This window comes from Bombus fervidus, chromosome 14 (genome assembly GCF_041682495.2).
Source record: "Bombus fervidus isolate BK054 chromosome 14, iyBomFerv1, whole genome shotgun sequence".
Taxonomy (NCBI): Eukaryota; Metazoa; Arthropoda; class Insecta; order Hymenoptera; family Apidae; genus Bombus; species Bombus fervidus.
In genome coordinates, this window is record NC_091530.1 from 10,053,959 (window position 1) to 10,076,058 (window position 22,100).

Genomic DNA, 22,100 nt, shown 5'->3' on the forward strand with positions numbered 1-22,100 from the left:
TTTTCAATTTCACGCGAAAATTCTTTTTAAGGCATTATGTGTCTTTTCGCGATTGTTAAAACAAGAGCAAAATTAAGATACAAATAAATTGGAATTTGAAAAACCCTTTGTTTTTTCCGATGGAACAAATATTATTATAAATATGGAAATAAAAATATTACAAGCGTTGTTTCTAAATTATATGTCTTATATTAAATTATATGTCTGTATACGTATACATTAAAATAAGCAAACTGAGCGACGAGTAAAAAGTTGTATCAGAAAGCGTTTTTCTATAGAGTTACGTTATTTCGCATAATTTATCCTCCATATTATATACTCTGCAAATAAATACGATTTATCCCAATAACTAAAACATCTTCCTAGCCCCCTACTCAAAGCTAATCACCCATTTGCAACATTGAAAATCGGCCACCAATCATCCTCAATTAATCCACATCTCGACTCATCAAGCCATTAACACTCCCACAATACAACGTTCTCGCTGCAGCCCCATTCTCCCCATTCCAACACAACAGCCCATTAATCACACAAAGAGAATCCTTCCAGCAGCACCCTCCTTCCCTTCGATCCTCGGACACGCTTGATATTTCTCCGTCTCGGGGCGTCCTCCTTATTATTTATCACAGCGCTTTCGCGTGTGACGCCTCGAAGAAAGAGAATCGGGGCCGCGCGATAAATAAAAATAAAGCGCGGGGACACGCGTCTCACTGCGCGTCCGACGTCGAGAAAACGAATGGAAAGAAGCGTCTAAGGTGAGGTAAGAGATGGGAGAGAAGGATAGAAAGGAGGGTTGTGGAGAAAGAGAAAAAGAGAGTCCGCCACTTTCTGCCCTCTAAGCAGGCTGAATACTGTCCTAAAAATGTTTCCTCGCCGCGAAAGACGAGAACAAGCCGGATGGCTGAGGGTCGCCACATTTATCCGTTGTGTCAGCCCACCATTTGCCCCGACACACGCTCGCTCCTCCTTAGTGTCACGTGCCTCGATACGAGGGGAATAGCTGGCTCGCTGTCGCGACGTCGCGACACCGCAACAGGAAGCTTTTCAACTCGCCACGACTTTCCTATTCGAGCGTTGGCCATTCGACGATGATTTTTATTAAAGCTCGATTAATGACGCCGGAAGAAGCTTCTCCAGCGATGGGAAAAGATAGAGAGTTCCTTTTTACGAAACGGTGTCCGACTTTCAGATTAATCATCCCTGGGATTAATTTACAGAACGGAACGGGAAAAAGGGCGGAGACCACTGAATCGAGCCATGGGATTCAGTTGGTGGATCGTATGATAGTTTATGAGGATGATTAGTAAAGTTTCCAGTGGAACTCGGTTTTGCCAGGGTTTAGGGTTTTTGATCAAATTTTATGTTGCACCGAGGTTTTTCGTTCGCAATGTGTTTGAAAGAGGAGGTTTTTAATGAAAGAGATTTTGTAGTGTTTTCTTGTAATAAGAAACGGAATGATTTGTTTCTCAGTTATTAAATACGTAACTTCCTGTTTCTTAATGAACAAGAACATGTTTCATAAAAATATGAATCTACGTAAACATCCGCAGTCTGTTTATGATTAAAATGATTTAATCTTCATAAGTAATTTTAATAATTACAATCCTAAGAAAAAGAAAAATATTGCAAGCTTCGTTATACAAAATATTTTACCATTAATTATACTAATGATTGCTAAAAAATTACCAGTTTAAAAATCAGTAGTTTAATAATTTCTATAGAAACAAGTATCTTCCTTTGTTCAAATGTAATTAAAATAATCGATAAATCCATATCAAGAAATCTTACCCCATAATAATTTAACAAGTAGTACATTAGCTTCCTAACTAAATAATTAATATCCATTTCCTATATCAAACTGAATATTTTAATATTTCTTAGAAATTAAAAACAAACAAATAGCGCAAGAATATAACGAACATTCTTCTTTAAAGCTATTTTAATTGTGAAATTTTCGGTTCGATAAACCATTCTATCGTATAATTCGACGATTATTCGACGATTAATCGTGTTTCATTGGTTTTCCAGTTCGCTTGCGATTCGCTCACGGCCGAGCGAGCCTCGTTCAAGAATCGAAATCGCCTCTGTGAAGTGAATTTCTTCGGGTCCTGGTCACACCCTATCGATTATTCGTATCGTTGTCGAGACGACTACGACGACGACGACGACGACGACAACGTGATACACGATACACACACGGGTCACCCCTTTTACGAGTGAACGCGCCACGTCGAATCGTTAAGTCGACGGAATAACCACGATTTCTCTTTACGATCGTTCGACGACCGGCATCAATTTGTTATTGCTTCTCTTGCGCGCAGATTTATATGCACTGCAGAATTACGAGCTCATTCCTACTTACCAACTATGCGCAAATCATCCATAAGCAGTCTTGTCAGTTATGAACAGATAGAGTGCTTCGATGGAGGAAGGAAATCGTGATTTTTCTACAGTGCTCGATCTTAATTTGTATAGTCGAGTGAAATAGCTATTGCATATCTATTAACTCATCTATTAATACGGAAAAATATACATCGAGGTTTGAAATGTTTAATAAAATCATTAAGAATGAATATAACGTGTTGTACTAAGAAAGCAATTTCGATCATAAAAATAACAGCGTGAGGTCTCCTATGAGAAGAATGTCTATGATGTAACAAATAAAAAGCGCAAAATAACAAACACCAAAAGAAGAATTTCAATACGTAAAAGAAATAAACAAACTAAAAATAGAATTTGAATAATTAAAAAAGCACCGGACGAAAAAAGGGAGTCGATAACGTTAAAGACAATACCTATAAAAATACTAAGACAAAATGAAAAGAATAACAAAAAGGATTACACGAATAGTCGTAGAACGAATTCTAGTAATATGTAGGAAAAAAGCAGTGCAACAACAGGCGTAAAAGGATATTCCAGTAATAAAAAGGACAATATAAGGTTACCAGTAGAAACAACAGTCGATTTTACGACCTCGTTGTATCGTGGAAGCTACTATAGTCCGCTACCTCCATTTACCACGAATAAATAAATAAATAAATAAATAATATATACAGTATACAAAGTTCCTTTCTCTTGGCGCCGGCGAACCAGTCTCCTGCTCTTTTTTCCAGGCTGTCTGTTTCGCGAGTTGAAGTTCAAAGAGTGGCCTCGGACGAATATCGAGTAATTTTGTCGCGTTCGAAATAACGTCGCTGAATATGCAACGCAGCGGTTCTACCGATAGAATAAGAGAACCCGCCGAATTTTGATCGTTTAGCATGCAAATACTCTGGAATTTAGACGACAGGCTCCACTCTTTACCGATGCGCTTTCGTTATGCCGCACAAAGAGAGTTTGAAAAGTTTAGCCTTTATTCTGTTTGCTCAAGGTAGGCGATTTTTCTGCTCATACAGGATCGGCAACATTGATTTCGTTCGATCAGTTTAATAATCACGCCAACGAACACAACGCGTTACGTTGTTTAAGATCGAAAATTTTACGCCTTACGTTTTAGAATCCTTCCTGAAACTTTACTCCTGTAATTTTTATATGTCAAATAAATGGCAAATTTCTCTTGATAATCCAAATTATTATCAGGTTATGGAGGCTTATGTTCGAAACATTCACAGCTAAATTTTAGAAAAATATATCATTAACATATACACTGTTTTTTCCAGTATTTTCCCCCAATTATCGGATAACTTTTCAAGTTTTTTACCGAAATCTTTTCATTGTCTTCAACAACGAATTCCTTAGATTCGCGTAGATTTTACTTGAGTTTCTTTAAATTCTTTTTTTTTTTTTTTTTGATAGTTTTCGTAAAAAATCAGGAAACATCGAAAGCGTGTATTTTTGCAACAATTTCGAAATGAACAATGCGATGATGGTTTAAATGTTCTGTTGTCCTCATATAGTTTTGGTGTTTCTGTGCAGGCGATTTTGCGCCTGTACGTCATCTGTCTTTGAAGAGCCTCCTTCCAAACACGAACGATTACATGACTTACGAGGGCAGCACGACTCACCCAGGCTGTTGGGAAACAGCAGTATGGCTGATCCTCAACAAACCTATTTACGTAACAGCGCGAGAGGTAAGTGTTGATCCTCTTTACCTTCTCCCTATCTACCTCAATTTGTATTCCTCCCTTGAACTTTTTTTATTACCCTTTTCGTGTGTAGAATGGTCAATTAGTCAATCTTCTATCTTTCATTCTGTATAAACACGTGTATAATATAAACGTAACACGATACTAATTTTGAATACATGTATACGCATCCGTATCCACGACAGTAATTTGAAAAACTCCTTAATAGGACTAAAAAGATCGAATAAAGTTGCAATTCAATTCAGAAACATTTATCCCACTATTAGAAACGTTCAAACATTTGTTTAGTTACAAATTATGGAAAAAACTGTATTTGTTAAATAACCAACTTGTAAGCAAAAGTATGTCGTTTTCTCATATATCAGTAATATTACAAATATTACATCGCTGCCGTGTTAAGTCAAACTAGCGTACCAGCAACTTTCTTTGGTTTATCTATATGAAATATTAAATAAGAGAAACGTCTCTGCTCTGAAACGTATTTGAAATCTGTGCCCAATTGTTAGACGCTAGAAGTCATTTTTCACAAAATTACATTTTGACCAAATACGCGTACTTGGATTAACACGGCAGATCACCTATGAGTTAACTCAAGATCTTGCGAAATTGTCCTCGTAACACGGCGAGGAAGAATTTATACGATCGTTACTCCAACACCGGCACACCAAATGAAGTATATATATACATATACAGCAGTTTCGTTTAATTATTCACCGTCCAAGAGGATATCTATTTTTAGGAAAAAGGCTACTAGAGAGAAGCAAAGTACGCTAAATTTTACGATGAAATTCACGTAAATCGTTGGCCCGCGTTATTAATCTCCTTGCACCGTTGCAAAATTAATCGCGGGACAATAAATAATTTAATAAGGTGTCAGGCGCACCAACACCGATACCTTAAAGTACATTACTTTCGAGATTCAACTCCCGGTTTCCCGGGGCTATTCTTGCGCTTCCACCACCCTTATTTCAATCCTTCTCCCTTCCACGACCACGCCATTACTTAACAAGCTCTGCTTTATGGTTAAATATTGAACGAGGGAACGGCATCGTTACATCGTAATCCTAATCCCATTTCCAGCTTTACGCACTAAGGCAACTAATGCAAGGTCCGTCGACCACTCCGAAAGCACCCCTGGGAAACAATTCGAGGCCGCTGCAGGATCTTCATTACAGGACTATACGGACAAACATCGATTTTCACAAGGTGAATTGCTCTATTCTATTTTCCATCGTCTCTCCTTCCATCCATTTACTTGGCCGCTTCTGTTAATTTTTCATCGAGTAATCGCATTAACCGATGGGGAAGCTTGGCTACAAGCGTGTAGAATAAGTTCGATTTTATCGTTATGAATGTTAATACGAAGTTCAAATATAAAGCGTGTAAATCGAGAGAAAGCGATATCATGATTTCTTTTGTGTTAATGGCGCTTGAGTTCGTTTTAACAGAATAATTTAAGGATAGGGTTTGTATTAATTTTCTGGATCACGAAAAATTCGTAAAATCGGTAAAAATAATTTTCGACTAGCTCGCGCCACCTAAAAGAAATTTATTGATCAAAATTAACTTTTAACAGTTTAATCCTGCTACGCTCTCTGGTCCATTTCCGATTTAATATATTCTTTTGTTGTTAAGAAACTTCTCAAGTTTGAGGAAAATATGAAAGTTGTTAACTGGCATGATTTCTTATCTCAATTTTGTGCTAAATTTCTTTTTGTGCTAAAATACTACGTGTCGTTTCGCTCTTTAAAACAAGAATGAGATGGAAATATACAAATTCAGAGTCCAAGAAGAGTTCAATCCCAGAGTTTAAAAATCGCAGCAGGGTTATTATTTATATTATTTGATCACTATTAGAATTATCGAATAGCAGAGAAGAATATTACTCTTATATTTCATCTTACTCTATTAATGCTTTAGAGGTGTTAATAATATGTTCTGACGAGAAACGATTAACGAAAACCAAGTTTTGTATTTTTCTTTCGGCAGCGACCGGATGCGAAGTGTCCATCGATGGCTCAGGACATGCACTATAGAGGTAACCCAGGATAATATCCAGGCTTGAGCGGCCCCAAACTTCTTACCATCTAGCGAAGGGATCATCTCGATGAGAATCTGAAAAGATGACTTTTTCTTTCCAGCGAACACGTGGCAGGACGATGGCTCCCTCTCGCACAACGGCGTCGTCTGAATCGCGGCCGTCATACAAACCAGAGACGTTTTCGGCTTTTAATGCGACAGGTTCACGCGAACATTTCGTAATAGGCATGCAAAAAGAAAAAGACCACTGTGTACAGGCTTGACAAGGTCACGGTTCAGGGAACTCGATTCGTCCAAATGGCAGACAAAACTCTGCAGATCTTTCTCATTTTCGTTACGAAACGAACCAATGAAATAAGACCATCGAGAAACTTCCATTTCATTGCATTTATTATAATTTGCAATTCGATATTTTTTAAATTTTTAATTTCATTTCTGTGTTACTGAAAGAAATTTGAAATATACAGATCTATTCGATTTGAATGAAGATCTTCTTTGGAAATCTATTTAACGAACCGATAAAAGATTTCTTTCCGGAAGCTTTAAAGCGATTCAATTCAATCGATAGACATGACATTCAAAAATGTCGAAAGTCAAATTTCGAGAAGAAGATTGCAGAAGAGTTACTCGGTTGTTCTAACTTGTACGTTAGAATAACATATTGACATCTTAACTGAATAGATATTCTAACTAAAAATATTGCTGCAGGAACTAACGAACTACGTGAATTTCGATTAATTTCATTGAAAATTGATTCGTCCAATGATAGTACACGTTCGGTGGGATCTCTCCCTAAGAGAAGCGAAATCGCAAACCAGTTTGATACTTGGAAGCTAAATTTATGCGCTGATAATCGCCAACAGATGCGATAATTAAAACGAAGAAACGATCGATAAAGATTTACTGTATTTCGACGTGGCACCGATTTTCGTCGATTCCGAGCAGCTGCATCCACAATTCGAAGGTGTGGAGGAAGATTCACGAGCTATCAGGGACGGGCACGGGTTCCTCGAGTTATCACGGCCGAACCGATTTTGACGGGGATGATAAGTGTGTTGGAGCGCGGCTGGAATTTGTATTTGTCGCCTGAACACCTTCCGGAAATCGTTCCTGTCGTTCGTTGGCGAAAAAGGGGAGGCAAGCGCTCGAAATCGAGGCGAACGTACTAAGAGATGGGAATATTTCGTGGAACGTTCGCTTGAACCAGTGTCCAATCCCCTAATTGATCGTGTTTCTCGTGAATTTCGAAAATAGCGAGTTAATTAGGAAATATCTCTCTGTTCATGATTGTGAATCGATAATTGACGATTTAATAATTCACGACGAAAATGTATGATTTGAGGTGAAATTGCAAATTCTTTACGATTTTGGGAATTCAGGATGAATTATTAAAAATAAAGGAAATTTGGAGAAGTTTGTACGTGTAGAAGAATGATAGCAGGTTTGTATGTAAACGCGATCGCTTTGTAATAATTCGTTGTGGAAGTCGACGCGGAATTTGTCAGGTGTGTAAATTAATTCGGTGCATTTTTTAAAATCGTCGAAATAATTGTTGCGTAAGTATTGTGCAAGAGAGCCTAAGTCGTGCGTTCTCGTGAAACGAAACTGCTTTAAGTAATATTTCTCCCGATACACTGTCCATTACCATTTTATATCTTTCCAGGTGTTTCGTTGAAGCGAAAAAAGAAAGAAAAAGAAAAACGCAAGAGTCGTGTAGATGATATTTTCGTAGAAAGTATCACAAAACGAACAAATATTTGATCATAGTATTTAATTGAAAACGTTAATAGAGTTAAAGCATCAAACTGATTTACACATCCAATAAAATTTCACTGGAATATTCAATAGAGAGTTCTAGGAATTGATTGAAAGAAATCTCATGGTAGTCGATACGTTAAACTACAAATAAAAACACTCGCCATAATTGTATGTCTAAAGCAAACATCATTTCGTAAATTGTCGAGAAGAACAAATTTTATTCGTAATTTGTATAATGTAAGTGATCGTAGAACTTCGCCAAAGAGTGACCATTGTCCTTTCTGCGATATTTTTTTATTTACTAAACCAGAGAACAATCGTGTGCCTGTCGCTGCTAACAGAAGAATCATGCTCGTTCCGCTTTCGAATAAAAATCACAATTCGAATCAAAATAATAATTATAATCCGGATATTGGCCGGGCACCAAACGACACTTGAAAACGAGGGGATGGAATTGTCGACTTACTTGACAGGTTTTTGTCAATTATTTTATAACCAATATACGTAAACGTGACGCTGAACGTACGACGAATAGAAACGTGTCAAAGTAAGAAAATTTTGAAATAGATGGAGACGATGATAAAACGATCGAATGTTGACGATTTCTCTGAGCGGAACGAGCGATTCGACGAATAAAAAAATAGGTTTGGATGTTTGGAGGATGAGAGTGGAAACTTAAAGAACGATAAAAAGAGAAGAAAGAGGAGTGATATGAAATTAGAGTCGCGTGCTAGACCAACCGCAATCGTGAGAGGAATAAAAATTGGATTGTTCATAGCTTAGCCGAATGGACGAATGATCCAGCGCTTTTGTATATAAATACAGATACTAAGAAACCGTAAGAAAAGGAATTATTATTAAAAATAGGTGTAAGCAGATTAAGAGGACACTTAGAGGGAGGCTGGAGGAGGATGTGTATAGAAACCTAACGTTGTATCATACGAAAGTGAACGTTTAACGATTGTGGTTAATGAATAACGATAACAATAAACGCAACGTTATATTGTAGATCACGTGTGTTTCCTGCGGATTTTTTAATTTCTTCATTCACCCTCTTCTTTTAGCTTCGGCTAAGGTTTCTTCGAATAATTACTGTCGGACTAATGGAATAACAATTCGCGTTTATTCCTGAGGCATAATTGGAATTTTGAATTTAAAGTCAAACAAAGAATTTCTTAATCTAACGAATTGTAACATTATCTAATAAATTTTTAAGTTACATGAACTATAACATGTTACATATTATATGTCGATATACATATTAATTTATCATTGAAAATATGAGAACAGTTGTAGAAAGAATCGTTAAAAGAACTACTAGAAGAAAAGGATTATAGACTACATATTTTTAAATGGTTTATACCTTTGGATTTAACAAATTATTATGTGATATTAAAGTGGTACTCCTATAATGACACTGAAATAAGAAAATCTACAAAGATATAGATACGTACTAATCATATTTATTTCCTATATCTTCAAATAATTTCATGTAAATACTTCACGAAACAAATAATTACAATCAATAACATTATGCGTTAACCACGATCAATTAAGATTAATTGCAGTCGATGAACCTGTTTAGTTTGACCACGTGACCGCGATTTTTATCAGTTGGACGAAGCTTTGAATAATTATTCGAAGAAACGTACGATCTAGCGGAAGTTTCTTTATGGAGGATGAAGCCCCGTGGGACTCGCGACAATCTTGCGAGTAGACGATCGAAAAATCCCGGTACATTGACAAATTGTCTGGGTGGAAATTGGGTCGAACGACGGGCAAAGTTCGCGCTGCGAGGCTGCGTCTCATCCTTCATTAATTATCTCCTTGTCGTGGCAACTTTCGACGACGATGCTCCGCCGGGACCAGCCAGAGGTAAGTGAATTTCATTTTACGAATTTCCGACGTGAAATTTTCGCGCCCATTGCTAGTTGCTGCTGTTTTTGGACCGATCGATCATCAACGACAATGTGTGGCTATTTGAGTTTATATTAGGGTCAATTATTAAGTATGACATAATTTAGAATGACTTTTATTAGCATTAGAACCACTCGTCTGTTATTTGTGTTGACCCAAATATCCTATATATCTACATGATAATTAAAGTGATTTAATGGAAATAAATAAATAAGTATTCGTATAATTGTCCTCTTGTCTGAATAAAAGTCGAGATTAATTTTGTTAAAAAACGAAAGTATCTGTATATTTTTAATAATTGTGAAAAATTAATTTTTCTATTTTTACAAACTTTATGAAACTGTAAAATCTAAATGGGAGAAAAATAACAAAGAATAATTTTCAGTATTTATATATATTACAAATATATATAATGTAAAATTCATATAAAAATTGTATATATTACAAATGGAATATTGCAACGTTGGTTAACGATTCCTTTATTCGAGAAATAGCTACGTAAACTTAATAAATCATGACATTATCATTAGAGGAGAAACAGGAAACGCATCGACAAGGGAATGACCGCTCAAATGTGTCTGTCATGATAAGTAGCAGTATAGACGACGTGATGTCGACGTTTCCTCTCTCTCTCTCTCTCTCTCTCTCTCTCTCTCTCTCTCTCTCTCTCTCTCTCTCTCCCTCTCTCTCTCCCTCTCTCTCTCTCGAGGAGAGGACATTGGACGACAGTTATGACAAACGAAACAGCCAAATATTCAATTTGCACGACAGGCTTTAGGACCATTCCGCGGAGAATAGCTCACGTCATACAAACCAGACAGACTTATCAGAACGTGGACGACGTCTGACGAGGGCTATTGACGTGCTCGAGGCCGTGGAAGCCTCGATTACGATTCGATCGAGCTGTTTTATCTCTCGCTTGTCAATTAGCCGTTTCCGGTGTCGGCTAATTGTATCAGGTTGGGAAATCTGAACCGTGGATTTTCCATGGAATGTTATGGTTCGAGTCTTTCAGTGTTTTAATGATAGACAAATCGTAGAGGTCTAAATATGAAAACTTTAAGCATTTTTAATGAAAGAAAGAACATTTCTATGACTTCAATTTCAGTTGTCTCATATTGATTGAATGATACGTATGTTTTATTGGTACCTGTGATTATCGGTAACTCTTTTAAATATCACGAAGCCTTATATTTTTAGTTAACCTTCCTCTATGTCACTATGTTTGTCTTCTGGAATTCACTAGGTTTGTCTTTTAGAATCACCGATCTTGTGATACTAAGGCTATCAAAGTGACGTCTTACACAATTGACGAAGTAGGGTTTTGACCGATCTCGATCTTTAAGATCAGTTGACAGTATAATTCATACTTAACATCTCTAGGGTTGAGAATTCAATTATTCAAATCTATACGCACTAAGATTATAATATACTTCCCTTTTAGTCCTCATTTATGTTATAAATAGATTTACACTAACAAACAACTCATTGAATATGAAGTTATGTAAAAGTTATTTTGTTACTATGTCAAATTTGTATGAATTTTAATTCATAAAAGAAAAAAAGTATTTGAAGTTTGTATTGGATTGTCCGAAAAGTTTCTTTCGTTTTATAAAGAAATAATAGACACAATGTTTTTTGTTTTATATTAGTTTATTGAATTATGCACGAATATAATAATAGAAATAGAACGAAACGGATCATACCTAATTCAATAAAATAATATAAAACAGAAATTGTTGTTCATCTATTATCACATTATGAAACGAAAGAAACATTTCGGACGACCTAATATATACAATAATTTCCTGCTGATTGTTTATTCATACCTAGCCGATAATCAATGATGTTCAAATGCACTTGATAAATTTTCAAATACGATTTTCTCTAAAACAAAGCCTCGAACAAAAAGGTTTCATTCTATATCTTCTTCTTGTTTTCTCATAAGGAATCACCTCACGTTCGCTTGTACATGTTATTCAACCGCACCCTGTATATCGATAATATATATAGTCCTTTTAAGGGAAAATCGAATAAAAGCAGATTTTCCAAAATTCATAGTTCTCAAACCACCTTTCAATACTGTTGAAATGGTTATCACTTCTAAGAAAACTCTACATCTGGTCTTTTAGTTTTCTCAAGCACTGAAGCCATCGACAGCGTATAGACAAAAGACTGGATCGAAGGCAGACCATAAACAGTACATAGGCAACGTTGGTTTCAGGGCTTTCAGTCATAGGGTAACACTGCTAGCGTGTGGATCTGGATCAGCTCAATTATATTCCGATTTGTATTTACACTTCAGTATTTAAAATATATTTTCTACCTTACAATTTATCCACGCGTTCCTTTGTTCACATACATCTAATAACCTTAACAAATACAACGTTATAATTTTTACTCCTCATTAACGCTATTCTTTTGTCCTATTTTACGAGCATACACCATTCTTCATACGACATATTTATATTGTCAATTATTATTCGCTATCGATACCATGAAATCCATCAAATTTCTCCCTTTTCTATCTATAATATTTTTTCTGTAACCTTTTTGCGTTTCATCAAACCACCTCATCAATTACACGGCTATAGAGTTCTAAACTTCCTCTTTAAAATGTTTTTTGTTTCATCTTCCTACGACTTCCCGTTTCAAAGATATGGCCGTTTAAAGATGGCCATAATTTTGAATATTTCCCTATCGTCCTCTTTCTCGCACACTCGGGCCTCTTCCCCGCACGCATTCACTGACCTACCCCACACTAGCTGCTCACCGGCGGACGCTGAATCGACGTTTTTTTCTTTACTATCACTACTACGCTGCGTGCGTATTTTCACGAACGAAAAGTGGGTCACGCCGCTTCCGGGAATTCGACCGCCATTCAGCTTTGCGCGCGTTGTCCTATAACGTCCTTCGAATCGCTGTATCTTGCAACCGGACTGAGGTATTGACTTGGAAAAAGAGGTGTTCTTTAGAGTAGGGGTTTCTCTAGCTTTTGAGTGAATTGGGTCGAGTTTGGTTGATAGTGTTGAAGTGGTCATCGCTTCTAAGAAAACTCTACATCTGGTCTTTTAGTTTTTTCAAGCACTGAAGCCATCGACAGTGTATAGGCAAACGACTAGGACGAAGGCAGACCATAAACAGTAGGCAGGCGACGTTGGCTTCAGGGTTTTCAGTCATAGGGTAACACTGCTAGCGTGCGGATCTGGATCAGTTCAATTATATTCCGACTTGTATTTACACTTCAGTATTTAAAATATTTTTCTTACAATTTATCCACGCGTTCCTTTGTATCCACATACATCTAATAACCTCAACAGATAGTATAATTCAGACCTGATATCTTTAATATTAGAAATCCAACGCTGAGGTTATAGCATACAAAAATGTAAAACAAAATCGAGTGAAAATATATTTTTTCTTTATTCCGATGGTGTGTGTGTGTGTGTGTTTTAGTATGTTTGGTACGAGAAGGATCTTTATTCATTGTTGGAAATTACGTTTTGCCGGATTATAGGTCTTTAATTATGGATACTAATTATCGAGCTAGTTAAGGATAAGATAAAATGATAGAATATAAACGATAGATAATCGAAGATAGAATGTGAGGAATAGCAGAAATAGGGAGAATATAACGAAGTTAATTAATAGATAAAAAGGAAGATTCCCAAATTCTAGGTAACTTTGCCTGATTGCAATTCAATTAACGAAACTAATCAGGACACGGACCAGAATTTCCTATTTCTAAATCAATTTTTACTTCTCCGCTACTGTAAGATCTCGAGGGACACCAAACTTTATAAATATTCCAATAACTTTTCATCTCGAGTATAGTGCTTATTATACGCCAACCACGCCTTTGTCAAGCTTGTCCTTCACAAATCTTCGAATTCTCAAACGCTGCACCTCCCTTATCAGGAACAAGAGAATTAAAAAACGACGAGCGATTAAAAATCTAAAGGATGTACCGATACATCAAGTACACGAGTGTCGCTCAAAAAACAAACAAGGCAATGAGCAACGAGGTCTCTCGCCGGTAATTACGTTGACCTGGTCTGACACAAGGCAAGCGTCACCAAAAGAGACAGAGAGAAGAGTGGATGGTGTGCTGAGTGGCAAAGTCACGAACGAGGTAAGAGGATGAACGAGATATGCTTACGAAGCTTCAAGTTCCTCGAAAGACAGAGAGATCTTCTCACCCGTGGGAGGATCGGGTAAAGGGGAAAAGAAGAAGCAAAAGTAAAAGACTAGGGGAAGGAGATAAAGAAAGAGAAGAAGAAAATAAGAGGCGAGGAAGGCACTCGATCGAAGTGAGAGGAAAGAGGTCCATCGCTCTCTTTTATGGAAATTAAGGATGTGATTTCGGTTCCCGCGAGAACAAGCTTCAAACTCACTCGCTTTCTGCTTTCGACCCTGTCCTTTGAGGCCTGTTCGTAGCCCCGTGGCTCGCCATTTTTTATAGAGCACTCTCGTCGCGTCGATGCGGCAAATTGTAAATTGATTTCCCTCTTATCCTTTTCCCAGCTGGATTTCTTCTAGACAGCAGCTCGAGACGCGGTTACATTCGATCATGATCGCGGCTTCTTTGATTATCCTTCTGTTCTCTGCAAATTGCTTCTTTCAAGTGTTCTTCGAATATGGAGAATTTCAGGAAATTATTGGATGAGTTTATGGACGCATCCTCGCAAGTTATATATTTATTGTTTTTTAATTTGGAAAATATATGTTGGTTAGAATTTTTGTTGAGGATAAACTTACAATTAGACGGTATTTCCTTGGAAATTACCGAAAGAATGAATTACAAACATTGAACTTCCATGCAGATGTATATAACAAATTTTGTGAACAACTCGTGAAAAGTTGCAAAACAAGATACATCGTCAAGTATTTCTCTGCTTTGTACAAGAAAGCATCGCCTTTTAAGATACGTGTGTATCTGTGTGTATACATCTTTCACATTCTCTCTAATTAAAATAGCAAAACACCAACTGAATAACAATTAAATGTCTAAATAAAATTAAACGTCTCTTGACGAAACCATGAATTATAAACAATATCCGCAACTATTGTACATAAACAACACACTGTGAATTCAATTTATCCCAAAATATAAAGCATATCTACTTGCTATCAAATCAAATTACCAAAACACTAATTCAACCAATTATCGATTGAAACCAACAAATTATCATCTGACCTAAAACCACGATCTCTTCTTAACCCCATTAATCATAAACAATGTCCAAAATCGCACGAATCGGCTTCGGGTATCTTTTAACGGGATCACGGAACACCGGCAGCAACTTTCATCAGCCGCGTCCACCGATCAGCAAAGCAGTCGATAATCGATTAACGAAGTTGAACATAATCCGCGATGATCAACGAGGCCCGCGGTTAATCGGGCCACGTTTTTGCCAGAGGAATTGGATTTTTCGTCTCGTGGAGCTCCTCTTATTCTCGTTCCTTAACGCCATTCGATACGATCTGCTCCAACGACGCGATTTGTGCCCGATCGAATCGGTGTGCGAGCCTCGTACGTGTGAAATGAGGTAATAAAAATATTACGACGACCTTCTAATCTTTCTCCTTATAATGGTATCCATAATTCCTCGCCGCGTTGCGTTGTGAAGTCGCGATCGGACCCAACCCCCTTCCGGTTCTGATCCTCGTTCATATTTTCATCTCTATTCGACATAAACCATCATGATGGTAGATGTTAACCTTCTGCTCGATGTAGCTATTTTCGTGAACGCTTCGGAGCCATCGTGCTTTTGATGCGCACTTTTTTCAAAGGAGATTGATGGAAGAATGAGGTTTTGGTGGAGAGACGTAGACGACACTGCTTTTGGTGAACACTTTTTAGAGGATTTGTGAACTCAGTGTTTCAGATTGTTGAGAATTTGGAATTTGAGATTCTTGGGAATTTAGTATGTGAGATTTTTAGGCACTTGCGAATCTACCTTTTCAGATTTCAGGGAATCTAGGAATTTAGTATTTGAGATGTTTGACGCTTGACAATTTTGTGTTTCGGTTGTTTTAAGTCTTCAAAATTTAATATTTCAGATATGATTGTTTAATATTTGAATGTTTCCGAAATTCGGTAATTTATGGTTTGGGATTTTTCAAGATTTTGTAACTTCTCGTATTTTCCGAAATAAAATTTTCCGTTTTAAGTGAAACACTATGATATGATAATTTTAATAAAAGAATTATAAAAAAGGAATCCTCGCGATATTAAGAATTTCTTGATGAATACCAAAATCTGCGATCTTCGACCAAAAGACTTTCCTTTAAAAAAAAGATTCCTTTTTACAATCACTAAGTACCGATAGCAAAACGTTCGCAATAATACACAATGCCGCTTAAAATCCAATAACACGATAATTGAGGAAGAAAAAAAGGCAAGCGAAACGAGAATATCTTGGAAAGGAAACTATACACACATTTTTTATTTTCGTTCGTCAGCTTTCAATCCTGTTGAAAGCTGTTTCGAAAAAGGGGGAAAGCGTCTGGATTCGGTTGAAAGAACGAAAGAGAACAAAGACGTTGCCCTTTTTCCAGCTCTTATTGATAACGTGGCATAATACAGGAACGTGATTTAGATCCCGTCGAGTTCGCCAGGATACTGCGACGCTACGTATACATCGGGATACCAAATCGTTTCTATTCGACAACGAGGAATCGGCTTACCTACCACAATGGCCGCTTGGAAAACGATTTTCCACCGGCCCTGAAAAGGACCAAACCTCCATAACAGACTTACCACGTTCGAACAATTCGACCCCGTCGCGCTGAAAAGCTTTATACTACCATTTCAACGTGCTCCGTGTGCATTCGACGTCGGCACCAACCGGACTTCCGGCCGCTCAAAGAACCCGCTGCCACGCTGAATTGATTAATTAATCACCGGTGAATCGATCGCTACGAACTCGACGATTTTGTAATAGCGTGATATCCGGCTATTAAAATAATGATGATCTCTAATTTGTTGGAAATTGATATGGATGGTGTTGCTTTTTAAATATCAAATGGTTTTCCTTTTTTTTTTAATTCTTATACAAAAGAGTTATACGTGAAAGAAACTTTTAATTTGAGAGAATTGTTGAGATGAGGCTCGATTTTAATAGGGAAACTGTATAGGAAATCTGCGTTCTGAAATATTAGAATACATTACAGATATTAGGTCAATTGTTCAATACCAGGCACAGAATTTTATCGTATCAGCTGAGGATGAAAAAAATCGTATTTTTCAATTCATAGAAATTTGTAAATGATAAATTTCTTTATCTTGAAAAAGTTAAATTTCTAAATAATGGGTACGATCTTTGATTGGAGAAACTTGTAGATAAAGTTGTGAATAGAGGTATACTTGGTCAGTCACCTGAATAATGTCGCACACTGAAAACAACTTGGTCAGAATCCGATAATACCATATGTGATACAGAAAGCAATCAGACTGGGAACAGACTGAGAACAACATAGTTAGAACTGTTTCCGGTAACTAGGAGAATTCGCATAAACTACGTTATGACTTGGTCTGTACTCGACATAGGCAGAAACTACTTGAGTCACTTCAGAGAAACACAAACAACTACATTAACAAATAATAATAACATATATACATATTGTTTGTTGGAACAAATGAAAGATTTCTTCGAACGATGAAGTTTACGCTAGTTTTTGATCGATATACGTATGAGAAGTTGCAAGAAAATGGCGAAAGATACGCCATCGCGTAAGAACATTGTGAAGTTTCGGTCCGTTACAACGATCTTGCCACTTTATTACGCTTGATGAAAAAGCACTGTGCTTCCTCATATTTACGACACTTTTATTACGAAAACAACTGTTGGTCGTGGGCTGAGAGCTCCGATAGTTCGCCGTTAAACTTCTATTAACTTTCATGAAACTCCGACTCTGTCCTGGCAAGTGCATTAAGGCCGTGAGTTTCGCGAGATATTCACTCCACGTCGTATGACTTGTCATTTTTTCAATAATCTTCAGCCACAACGCACGAATCTTACCGATAAAATGGCGCATGCGAATTTCTAAAAATTAAATTTAATCAGTAAGAAAAATTGCAAATCGATTCACCGAAATATTCTGTCCGATGCGATTTCATATAAAAATATTAACAGAGCTTCTAATTACTATTTACCATGGTCTTCATGTAGAAATCATAAAAGGAAATTTCTATGAATTTCCAAAAACGTAGTTTTCGAATGGGAATTTGTTTCTGGCTCGAGAAAGTATATCAAAGTAAACATATATGTTTGATATTTTAAGAACATACGTCGATTAGTCATTCGTTGAAAACTAACCAAAACCTATCGAAATACAAAAATAATTTTCAAATGTATGCAACTTATTTTCAGAATCTCTGGGCGTTTCACTATGAGACAGGAAAATCTGAAAAAATTTCACTATAATTACAACGAAGGATCTTAATTACAGGGAAATTCCGAGGAAACTAGTCGAAATACTTTTCTCATTGAAAGGGTGTTGATGATGCGAGCACCATGGAGTAATCGAAAAACTGGCGATCAATTATTTACGCCATTCCCATTAACAGTGTCTCTATCAATGTATATCTTTAATCCATTTTCATTCGTACATCAATTAAACCGTCCATCTCCATTCGCGATGGACGTCGGGCCAATTAAATAAATTGCCAGAAGCTCTCACCTTCCATTCCTCTCCCATGGCGAAATGGAAAAAATGTTGGGTACCAATTTCAAAATAATATGGAGCACGGTTATCAATCGAGCAAAAATGATCGAAAAAGTGCTTTTTCCAAACCGTGTATCCCAACAGAATAAAAAAAAAAAAAAAAAAAAATAATATAAGGAAGAAATAAAGGGAAGAAGAGGTAGGGAAAATTAATAAATGTAAAGGGATGGAAACGAAAGTGGATAAGTATCAGTGAACAATCATTAATTAATTACAGGCGAAATAACCAAATATCGTAAGTACATTTTTAAAAAAAGTGAACTCGTTTGAGAAAATGTTATATCTTATTCTCGATTTATTTTCCCTGTAGGTATGTTTCACATAATATATGTATATAATTATGCTACGCATAATATTTGCATATTATGAGTAGATATTATTTGTATTTTTACACCTCCGAATTTTCGATAAAATGGATAAATGTCCGGTCTAATCGGATTGGTTTATTACGAAGAATGATTTGATATAAATCGACGGGGGAAGGATCAAGAAATGACGCAATGCTGAGTATTGGATTTCAGCGGATAGGATTGTTACTGCGCTGGATAGCGCCGATTATTATTAAGTTAATAGAATTACGGTTTGCTGCCGTCAAATCGTGAATTTATAGAATATAAAGAAGGGAAAAATGAATTTATATATTTATAAGGCAAAATTCGAAGATCTTGTTGCGTTGTTTATCGTATTTTCTCATATATTTGTGGCGAATTTTTTATGAAATTGAATTATTGCAAACTTCGTAGTATTTTTTTGGATTGACAGATTCCATCGTATATTCGCTGAAATTGGAACAGGGCTATTTATTATGGAATCCTGTCAAATAACGAAAAATTCTGAATTGAAAAACGTACTGCTTCAAGTTACGTATCAAATGCCATTAATTGAATTAGATGCTTAAAAATACCATTTGCAACGATATTCGATATTCATTAAACGTATACGGCGTATCCCGAAAATAAATTTCGTATTAAAGGATCGGCGATAAAGTTTTTATTTCTACTTTTAAAAGAATCGAGTTCGTTTTATTTCGCTTGAAAACACCGATTCAATGGACGTAACTCGCTTTAAAATATTCGTTGATTCGAGGCCAAATCGAACCAATCGAATTGAAAATTTCAGATTTTCCCGAATATCTAAAGAACTGGTTAATATTTTATCTATAAGATTATTTCTAATTCTGTAACGTATATGAGTACCTCTACGTACATGTGTATGCGTGCATGTATGGGTGCATTGCACGAGATTACAAAATAAAATATTAATAGTTCCATTTGCAGCATGAAATTTTACTTGGTCGAACGAATAAAAAATTTTGATAAAATCGACGATTATAAAAAAAAATTAACTGTTCTGATTTTCGCATATATCGGTCTCGAAAATCGCGCAGAATTTTCTATAGCGCGGGTTAAGCACGGTTTAACGGATACGATTAAATTAATTTTAGCTACGTATTAATCCGCCAAACAAATGAATTCCAGGCATGTAGAAATCCGCACTCGTCGTCGTTTCGTACCGCTATTATTCCAGTTATTTTAATTACTTTCTCTGTTTGTTAATACGATTTTATTACAATGCTCATGTATCTGGTAAGCTTCCTTATAACCTATTTTTATTTCTGAATCATGTCGATATTATTAGAAGAAGATTATTAACCAATTAGAAACACGTAACTTGAGTGGAAATAAATTAAGATCAACCGAAAACTATATGTTACGTAAAGATTGTTTAATTCGAAGTTCGATAGACCAATAGAGTAAAACAATTTTCGAAGTACTAAGTTATGGAGCAAAGAGCGGAACAACAGTGAAGGAAACAAAGATTAAACGATCATAAGAGGTGCTCTAGGAACATTCTCGTGGCGGTTCCTCCGAAAATACTTGAAAGTTCCACAAAACAGAACTTGCATCGTGAAGGGAACGTGGAAAATGCAGGACGTAGAGGGGAAAAAAGAAAGGACGACAGTATGGAAAAGGAAAAAGACGGAGAAGAAAACGACGAAGAAGCTTAGGAGGAAAGTTTTCAATTCACTTCGCCACTTGCGATCGACAAAGGACGTCCTCTTTTCCGACTCCCTTCTTTTTCTTATCGTCGAAACTTTCGAAACTGTCGTGTTTCCGGGCCAGCTTGTAGCTTCTTGAATATTTTCCGAAGAACAACGATTACTGTGAGCACGTGCTGTGTAATTTTGTTCGAAACACCGTCGATCCTTAAAACGCGATCCCTGGAGGACTCGATGGCACAGTTTTCAATCTTTCGTCGCTCGTATTTCTGAAATTTTAGAAGTTCCTATTGTACCTGATATTCTTCGTTGAATGAATATTCCCGAAAATGGAAAGCACTGATCTTTTATGTGGCAAAATATTTTACATACATTTGTTTCTTCATACGTCCAGAAAATAAGTAGTGAAAGAGCATTCATAGTCAGATACTGTGAAATCAGAAGAAAATAAAACAAACGATAGTAGATCGTTCGTAGTTGGATATTTTAACGTCAGAAGAAAAAACAGGCCAAGTAGCAGTAGACCTTATGTAATCAGACGATATAACGGCTTGAGGAAAATAAGTAGTAATAAACCGTTTATAGTCAGACATTGTAACATCGGAAGAAAATAAGACAAACAGAAGTAGATCGTTTACAGTCGGATAACTGTAATATCTTAAGTAAGTGAGTAATAAAGTCAGTAAAATCGTCCATGGCCAGACGATATAACATTTTAGAAAAGGACAAGGAGCAATAGGTCGTACATAGTTAGACATTTTCACACTTATCATGGAAAGTCCTTTAAACAATAAAGCATCGAAAAAGTGGCAAAGATTACGTATCAAAGAAATATCTCACTATCTTAATTTCCATTAAATTGTCTCCATTGACGATGATACGATAAAGATAACACGTGGAATAAAACGCAATCAGGTAGACGATTAAATATACATACCTCGTTTGATTTGGTGCGTCACAAAGGATGCAACGCGATGAAATAATATTGCAGAAACATTTCGAACGTAGCCAGCAGGAGGCTGCATACCTTAACGAATCGTCGATCAACAATTTCACGCATTCGACAATAAAGGGTGAACGGGAGCTGCTGGCAAGCGGCGGGGGGAAGGGAGGAGGAGGAAGGGTAGAGAACTAATTTCCGGGGAATTTACAGATCGTTAGCGTGTACAACTGAATGTTGTCGTGAATTTTCATACAGACGTCTCCAGTGCTTTTAACCAACAAATCGCGGTAAATTTGTAACGACTGACAGCCCCATGGAACGCGTGCTGCACTTCCAATAATTAATTTGCTAAACGTTGAAATCGTTCGGCCGTTACGATGCGAAATATTTGACTCGATGGAATTCCTTCCGAAGTGAAAAGCGTTTGGGAAAAAGAGAGAAAAAAAATGTGGAGGGAGAAGATCGACAATTGAAGTTCTTTGTACTATTGATGGAATCGCGAATATTTCGCGTGACAGCGAGCCTAGCATTGGAAATAATTTCTTTTTTTTTTTTCTATGAATGCACCAAAATATCTGTGTAGTTCATGGAACTCTGACTGTTCGACCTGATATAATGACTATTATAA

At 36.6% G+C, this 22,100-nt stretch overlaps 1 protein-coding gene across 5 annotated transcripts in view; it reads left to right on the forward strand.

Annotated features, from left to right (window-relative positions):
* Positions 1-8,891, forward strand: part of Carpa (Carbonic anhydrase-related protein A) — a 232,892-nt gene extending 224,001 nt beyond the window's left edge. The window contains exons 7-10 of one of the 5 annotated variants that reach the window (XM_072016301.1): positions 3,916-4,070; positions 5,166-5,291; positions 6,075-6,123; positions 6,209-8,891. In XM_072016301.1, the coding sequence (XP_071872402.1) occupies positions 3,916-4,070; positions 5,166-5,291; positions 6,075-6,123; positions 6,209-6,276 (398 nt within the window). In that variant the 3' untranslated portion in view covers positions 6,277-8,891. The remainder of the gene's footprint in view (positions 1-3,915; positions 4,071-5,165; positions 5,292-6,074; positions 6,124-6,208) is intronic. The other 4 variants (XM_072016302.1, XM_072016303.1, XM_072016304.1 and 1 more) reach the window with 4 other exon arrangements.
* Positions 8,892-22,100: the final 13,209 nt, after the last annotated feature.